This window comes from Penaeus chinensis, chromosome 36 (genome assembly GCF_019202785.1).
Source record: "Penaeus chinensis breed Huanghai No. 1 chromosome 36, ASM1920278v2, whole genome shotgun sequence".
Taxonomy (NCBI): Eukaryota; Metazoa; Arthropoda; class Malacostraca; order Decapoda; family Penaeidae; genus Penaeus; species Penaeus chinensis.
This window is the reverse complement of record NC_061854.1, coordinates 33,057,159-33,065,830: the sequence shown is the minus strand read 5'-3', so window position 1 is coordinate 33,065,830 and position 8,672 is coordinate 33,057,159. Positions and strand designations below refer to the sequence as shown.

The 8,672-nt window shown below is 36.0% G+C and overlaps 1 protein-coding gene across 6 annotated transcripts in view; it reads right to left on the bottom strand.

The window, feature by feature from the left end:
- Positions 1-439: 439 nt before the first annotated feature.
- The window catches only part of LOC125044788, a 20,330-nt gene continuing 12,097 nt past the window's right edge, over positions 440-8,672 (bottom strand). For 5 of the 6 annotated variants that reach the window (XM_047641743.1, XM_047641740.1, XM_047641744.1 and 2 more), the window contains exons 6-17: positions 8,164-8,300; positions 7,878-7,963; positions 7,405-7,491; positions 6,965-7,136; positions 5,749-6,066; positions 5,271-5,395; positions 5,027-5,140; positions 4,597-4,772; positions 3,785-3,881; positions 2,976-3,608; positions 1,598-1,732; positions 440-972 (exon numbers count right to left, since the gene is read on the bottom strand). In XM_047641743.1, the coding sequence (XP_047497699.1) occupies positions 886-972; positions 1,598-1,732; positions 2,976-3,608; positions 3,785-3,881; positions 4,597-4,772; positions 5,027-5,140; positions 5,271-5,395; positions 5,749-6,066; positions 6,965-7,136; positions 7,405-7,491; positions 7,878-7,963; positions 8,164-8,300 (2,167 nt within the window). In that variant the 3' untranslated portion in view covers positions 440-885. The remainder of the gene's footprint in view (positions 973-1,597; positions 1,733-2,975; positions 3,609-3,784; positions 3,882-4,596; positions 4,773-5,026; positions 5,141-5,270; positions 5,396-5,748; positions 6,067-6,964; positions 7,137-7,404; positions 7,492-7,877; positions 7,964-8,163; positions 8,301-8,672) is intronic. The other variant, XM_047641745.1, reaches the window with a different exon arrangement.

The following is an 8,672-nucleotide window of genomic DNA, read 5'->3' as shown; positions in this document are numbered from 1 at the left end:
ACAATATATATATATATATATATATATATATATATATATATATATATATACATACACACATATAGGTGTGTATATAGTGTGTATGTATGTATGTATGTGTATATATATATATATATATATATATATATATATATATCGTACAAACAGACAGAGATAGATAGATGGATAGATAGATGGATCAATACACAATTATATACAGTGTGTATCTGTGTCTATGTATTTGCACAAGCGCGCGCGCGCACGCACGCACACACACACACACACACACACACACACACACACACACACACACACACACACACACACACACACACACACACACACACACACACACACACACACACACACATTTCCTACCCAGCAAGTGAAGCGAGCTTTGGGTCCTATTTGGAGGGCGACTGCCGCTGGATGGAAGTGAATGGAAAGAAAACCCTTTTTGTTAAATCCTTATCATTCATTAAAGAACAACATCATTTGTATAAAGGTATAAAGGTCCTTCAACCAATAAAACACTAAAGAAGATGCTTTTCTTGATTGGTAAAGTAAGGCTAACTAAATATTGATAAAACCAGATAAAACTTTTAAAAACAAAGACTTAATACTTGACAAGGAGATAAGCTAAAACAGATATGCAAGAAAAAAACATTTCAAACTTAAACTTGATTTTTTTCCAATAAATTCCACCACTGAATAACAGACAGAAAATATTTTTCAGCTAAGATTCTGACAATCTCCCTTCCGAATAAATGATACTGTAATTGGAAATAAAAACAAATCCTGACAAAGAAAACAGCATCTTTGTAAGTTACAATGAACTTAACATCTTAGCCTAAAGTTATGTATTTCAAGACCTCTCCTCCTCTTTAAAAATCTTCACGTATTTGGTTACAAAATCTTGGCTCTCTTTCCCTTCCATTGATGCTCTGGCGTTGGGGATCCCTGGGAGCTGCTGATTTCATAGTCATTCAGGTTCTGCAGAGAGAGAGCAATGGTGAGTCCTCTTAGATGTAAGAGCCATTTCACATATCCAAAACTCTAATGAAAACTCACCTTGCTTATATAATGACCATGGTATCTACCATCACGATCAAAAAGTATATATTTTGACTTTATTGAATGATTATGGGTAAATGTTTACATATTATGGTAATCAATCATATTGATAATGGAAACAATATGAACTGCTGAGAGGAGAAGGAGGAGGAGGGGGAGGAAGGAGAGGAGGGGGAGGAAGGGGAGGAGGGGGAGGAAGGGGAGGAGGGGGAGGAAGGGGAGGAGGGGGAGGAAGGGGAGGAGGGGGAGGAAGGGGAGGAGGGGGAGGAAGAGGAGGGAGAGGAAGAGGAGGGAGAGGAAGAGGAGGGAGAGGAGGAGGAGGAGGAGGAGGAGGAGGAGGAGGAGGAGGAGGAGGAGGAGGAGGAGGAGGAGGAGGAGGAGGAGGAGGAGGAGGAGGAGGAGGAAGAAGAGGAGGAGGAAGAAAAGGAAGAGGAAGAAGAGGAGTAGGAGGAGGAAGAAGAAAAGGAGGAGGACAAAGAGTAGGAGGAGAAGGAAAATACAAAGGAAAATAACATAATCTGAATATAAAGTTGTCATCACCCACCATTGTAACAGGCTGTTTTGCCTTGTTTCGTGACAATCTGTTGCTTCGTGTCATTAGAGCTCTACGCGATGTAGGATTTTCAATATGTAACTCGACACTCCTACATGCCACTTCTTGTAATGCTTCAGCATTCACCTGTGAAACAGATCGAGTTTTAAGTTCCATCATCACTATTAAGGAGAATGATAATCTATTAACTGTTTCCGGAAAATCTACAAAATGTGTGGATTGGCTTACTGTAGTTTCGCGTAAACGATTTATCAAATAACAAACTAGTTCATTTGCATAATATCGCAGGTTCCTAATTTTTTACAAAATCTTTAACTGCGAAATTCTTTATATTTCTGAAGTATCTATGTAAAACTAGTCTTTATACCAATACCATTCACACCGACTGAAGTACACACAAATATTTATTGTTTTTTCCTTTTCCATTATCACGTTTGCAACAATTATGGAAGTAAAAAGTGCAATGTTATTCTTTTGAAGTATACTACAGACTACAGTAACCATACCACACTATTTAGCCAGACTGACATAACCAGGGTTTTACTCTTTTTTTTGTTTTTGTTTTTAGAATGTTATCATTGGCTATCAGCCTACATTGTGATTGGCTAAAATCAAATGTGTTTTCTTTGATAACTTTCATGAGAGGCCAAACTAGGGGAAATTCAATCTTGAAATTAGCACTTACAATATCTAAAGGTAAACAAAACACCGTAATCACACATAAAACTCCCACATGTATATTTTTCATCTTGCTCTCATAACATCTGTCCAAATAAATAGCCATAGAAAAAAATATGCTGGTTCTACAGCCTACCAAATACTATCATTAATTTTCCAGATAAATTTTAGTAACATTACAGCCTGTTGCTAATCTGTCCAACCATGTGGACACCATCATGAACACCCCTCACAAGACTAAACCCAATGAGGATTTAGTTTACTAAGCACTACTCAACTTGGAGGACTTGGTATAAAGATGAGATGAATTCCCAAATTTCTGTATGTGACAATTACATATTTTTAAAGGGAGGTGTGGTTTCTAAAATGTGGTGAAATGTGGAGTTTAATGTAAATCTCTCCTGATGAGCAAGAGAGTATGGAGTTTTTATTTTTTATACATTCATATAACACCTGTGTATTTTGTCCTAAACATTGCAATTTTTTTTTTTTTTTCACTTTTCTACTGCAAACTACATTTTCCTTATATATGCTGTATTGACAACAACAAACCTAGGAGTACAGTTGATATAGCCAATCATAGCCATATTAAGAAGGAAATTCCACTTGATGTAATAAACATTTTTGGGCAAACATTTTTCTGAGATTCTATTCTTATTCATACTAATCATGCAAGAGAAAATAGTCATACCTGTGACTGGTGCTCCTCGAGGTTAGAGGAACCTGGTAACTCCCGAATGTCAGCTGACTCAAAAACAAGTGCAGCAGACTTTTCTGGATGCTCTGCAATCTGTTCCTGACTTGTGTTGACAGGTTCTGTGACATATTTATTAGCCATTGATGTCTCGTTGCAATGGCTTGTGCTGACTTGTGTTGTGCCTGTATCAGCTGCTGTGGTACTGTCAACGGGATTAGAACAGATGTTGGTCATTTCTTCTACTTCTTCCTCTAATGTTGCAACAGTATTCCCAGCAGTTGCAAAGACCTGAGATGCATTGACTGGGTTGTAACAGCTGAAAGTCTCATCGAAACCAGTCCCTAGAGTAATAATCTTCTGTGTTCCAACTGGGACATCCTGAGTGCTATCTACGACTTCCCCTTCCTGTGTGTAGAAAAGTCCTTCCCCTTGGGGCTCTTTCATGAACTGGGTGGTCCTCTGGCTGTCCGGGTCTGCTACAACTTGCGTGGCCTGAGAGTCTGGGGCAGGAATATCGTGCGAACTTCCCATTTCACTGTCTAAGACCTGCATTGGCTGTCTGAGGTCTGGAGTCATATCAGAATCCGAGCCTACTTCTTGGTGTCCTTGCTCCGGTGTCTGCAGTACCTGCAAGTTTTATCATTTCATTTCATTCATCACTTCCTTTTTCTATTCTTTTCTCCCTCTTCTCTATAATATGGATACCAAACATGTTTTGTTCTATTAGGAAATGTACCATCATACATGACTACATGCATTCTTTTCTCTCTACATAACTTATATACATTAGAAGCAAAAATTACCTGAGTATCTTCAAATTCTTCTTCCATAAGCACCTGCTGACTGCCGAAGTATTTTGAATATGCTCTTTTTACTTTCTTTTTGTTTACCACTCGATGCCTGGAGGGTGCCAATAACAAACAAATTAATTAAGTACAGCAATACTTTCATAGTAAGGAGAAGTATAAAATCAAAGTTCCTTACTAAATAATGTTGTAGATTACAGAATTTACGTACTATTATATATATGTATATTTATATATATATATATATATATATATATATATATATATATATATTTATATATATATATATATATATATATATATATATATATATATATATATATATATATGTGTGTGTATATATAAATATATATATATATATATATATATATATATAAATATACATATAAATATATATATATAAATATATATATATAAATGTGTATATATATATATATATATATATATATATATAAATATATATATGTATATATATATAAATACACATATGTATATATATATATAAATATATATACATACATATATATATATATATATATATATATATATATATATATATGTGTGTGTGTATCCTTATCTTTTTTGCTATATTTTGCCATTGCTTACATAGAAATAAAACAACTACTTTATGTGCAACAAATGAATAAATGTATTGGGAGAAAAACACTACATCAAAATCCATACACGACTGCCGTACATGGGGAGATAAATGTAAGAAAAGAGACATAAAAATGATTGTATCTTACTGGCTTTCTTCTATCAACCTCACATGAGACACAAGAAAATGAAACAGAAGAATGGATACTGACCTCCTTTTCCCTCCATCCCTAAAGATCATCATGGCCTCTAAGTGTCCCATGAGCTTCTGGGCTTGTGAAATGTCCACTCCAAGGCGTTGGCCTAATTTAGGGACTGTCACCCGGGCATAGTAGCCCCTTAGGAATTCTAAAGCACGGCGGAGAAGGCAAATCCGCTGGACCTCTTCCTGTAAGTATTTCAATGGGTAAAGTTGACTAACAAAATTAAAATGTGAAATACGGTTTTGTCTAATCATCCAATGTCAAGTTCTACAAGTAAAATGGGTGAAACAGTAAATATTTCTTGGTGTCTTGTGTATCCTGATAAAATTAAAGAAATTTGGGTTTGCGAATCCAATCATTTCTTAAACAAACACACAGATGCTCACAATTTGAATCCCTGATAACAGCTCAAAATTTGCCTATGTAACTAATGTGTTACCTTGGTCATGTCCCTGAAGGAGGAATCAGTACAAGGCAAGCCTGAGGTGACAGAGCACTGCAGACACACGTGCCGCTCAGGAACCTCATCCTTCTTTGACAATTTGAAGCACAGCTGCCATAGGAAGATTATTTAGAAACAAAATTTAATAAAGTTATCACTCCAAGGTCAGGCATGGCAAAACACAGGACACTATGATGACATGTCAAAAAGACGGCAACAGAAAAGAGGATGAAGAACTCACTGCATGCTGCCATGTTTTGCAGATATCACACAGTATCATGAGGCCATCATCATGGTGCACCCCACATTCACATCTCACAGGCTCTTCATCATCTTTCATGGATGATGTGTCACTCAGACCACTGGCTGTTGGGATAAGCTTTGTGGTTAGTGAGGAAACAAGTTGCACACGAAAAAAGTAATGTAAAATATAATGCAAAAGTACCAACAGGTGTCCTAACTGATGTGCTAACAGTGACTCCAAACCCATATGTTGTCTGTGTTGAGTAAACACATTCTACAGACAGGAAATGTAACTGGTGAAAACGTATTTTCAACTGCTACAGTTTGCACTGATGAATGTACACAAATGGTGACTAGTCCTAATAAAAAAGTGACAAGTACCATGCAAAGCCAATGACCTGAACACTAACCAACTAGAAAGCACACACACAAACACGGGTAGATATGTGCACATAAAATGAGTTACATCAACTAGCCTGATGCAGGAGGGGTAACAGCAGATGGGAGGGAGAGCAAGCGGCGACTCCTACGAATACTGGTACACCTGTCCTGGTCCTCCTTTGGTTCAACCTCAGGGACAATCTGCACTTCCTCACCACTCCCAATAGAAACAACCTGTGCCACTGAACAGGACTTGGACACAGGAGTGATGCTTGGCACACAGTCATCCTGGGGGTTGCTTTCTGACCTTAGCTGGGGATTAGCACCAGTGGAATCGTGCTTGTCTTGGCCAAAGTACATGCTTGATGCTGAGTCATTCTTGGGGGGAAGTGATTCCTGTGGTTTTTGACCTGCTGTATTAAAGAAAACAGAACAAAAGTGCTTATTATATATATTAATCTCATTTCACAAAGTTTGCTTGTAGGCTGATAATTTCTTGAGTTGGAAACAAGACTCAGCTGATGAAACTGACAATAAATCTGTTAGGTGAATACCATATACAATCTTTAAAAAGTATATCTTTATATAAAATTTCAAATTGCCTTAAACTAATTAATACCCATTCTTGCTGTTATAATATTCCATGAAGACTACACAAACCTTGGATCACTTCATAATCAATCATCGTGTTTGTTTCTCCTTCCCTGAAGTAATTCTAGAGCCTCTTCTTTTGTTTACTGAGAAGTGATCCTACCCCGAATGAGTGAATCTAACTGAATTAATTTTGAGCAAGTACGACAGGTTATGATCATTCCCCAAAAGAAATATTTTTAATAACACATCGCAAAATGGAATTCTGTTCAAAGTTGCCTTAGCAATTTGAATCTGTGCTCTCTATGGAGTGAAATTATTTTTCAGAATCCCTCAAAATTTACAATCAAAAGTGGCCAACCGACTAGGACACTTGATTATTTGTGGAACTTTGCCAAATGGTATTTCATGAAATGTGTTTTATTGAAAGATATTTTCATATCCTATGAAAAACACAGATTACATTAAACAAATAAAATGAAATGTAACATACTGCACATTTTTATATGTTGTATATCTATATATTATTTCTTTCTAACTGGAACAAGTCAAGATGATGCAAAAGTATATGTATAAGACATTAATTAATATGTGTAATTTCTATGCCATCTGAAGGTTCTAAGCATCAATAATAGAACAATAAAATCAATAATGAGTTACCCTAAAACAATGCAACACAACTGTAACTAACTACTGTAAATAACACATATATGCACTAACACTGTGGAACAAGGTCAGCAAAGTGCTTTTTGGAGCGCTTATGGCACCGAATGATAACAGAGTCACTAGAGGGCAGAGGATTCTCTGGATTCTCTAGCCCAGATGATTCTGCCTGCTCATTCCCTGCCTGGGGATTCTCCTTGTCTTCAGTTATTGCCATGTTTTGCTGTTCCTGTAATAATATTGAGGGGAAAAGTTATACTTTACTTAAAACTGAGGTCTAGTTAATCTATTATACCTTCATGGTTTCTCAGGGATATTTGGTTTCTATAAATGTATAAAGGAACAAACTCATCTTGAGATATACAGTGGAATATCTATTAATTAAGAGTCAAGTCTAGAAATTGGGAGAGAGAACCAAGAGAGTGGGAGGAAGATAAGGGAAAAAAAGGAGGAATTAAGAGAGACACATTTTATAAAATAGCCCTCTATTTACTTACATTTTCCTCTTTATCATCTGAATAAACAGCCTTGTTCACAGTTACCCGAAGCTTGACGGTATGGAAAGGTGTACAGACATCCCCGACCTGTAAAGAATAAAAAGATATCTTCAAAAGCTTTTGTTTATTTGAATTAGTGGATTAATGCTTAGTAACACTAGTGTTAATATATCTGTATATGATCTGGGTCTTAGGCAATGTGTGCAGATCATACCTTCAAAACAGCTCCTTCTTTTATACCCTTAACTGCATGCAGAGCTTAATAGACTCTAACCATTATTTAATTATTTCACAAATTTGATATATGTCTGAATCACCATCACCAAAGTAGGTGATCACTATCATCATCAAGTAAAATCTTGACTTCAACTGTGTAAGATCATGTGAATTTGGAATAATACAGTTCAGTTGATCCACCTACTGAGAGAAAAATTTAAGATAATGCCTGAGATAACTCTAATACTAGCTCTTACCTTTATTGTAACTGGGTCACCAAGGCTGTGGCTGTCTGGGGGTGTTGCAGGCTTAAATCCCACTGGTTCATACTCAGGGGGTGTAACTGAGGAGGTAAAATATGGGGGTCTACAAAGGCAGAGGCATACCAATGAGGGAAACAACAGGTACACAAAGATAATAAAATGATACACACAAAGCTTGTTTTTCTTTGTAATATAAAAGGAAGATTAGCAATTGGTGAAACTATTATAAATAAATCATACACAACAGTCAAAGTCTGTCTCTCTCTCTCTTATAATTTACCATCATCATAGTAGTGTAGCTGCATGGTGAGAAAGACTTTGCTGGGCAGTGGTTTGAGGGACTGGGTGAGGAGGAGGACTGTACGTAGCATCTTTTGGGTCGACCTTCTTACATCATACTTCTTTTCAATAGCGTCTCTGTAAAGAGGTAAAGGAAATTGTAAAAATCTATACGTAATATAGAAAGTTTCTTACTATGAACCTCCATCCAGGTCATAAGATATGTTTATTCTCCTTCAACTGATTAGCTCTACATATCTCGTAAATGCAGACTTTTACCAAAGCCTACCACTTTCATAAACATATCTTTTATTTTTCTAATTACAATAGTCTATAATGTCTTGCATACACAATCAATTATCTAGGTAAAGAAAATACCTGTGTCAGATCATAACCTTGTTTTCTTCTTCATCATGCATATATATATATATATATATATATATATATATATATATATATATATATATATATATATATATATATATATATACATATATATATATAATAAAT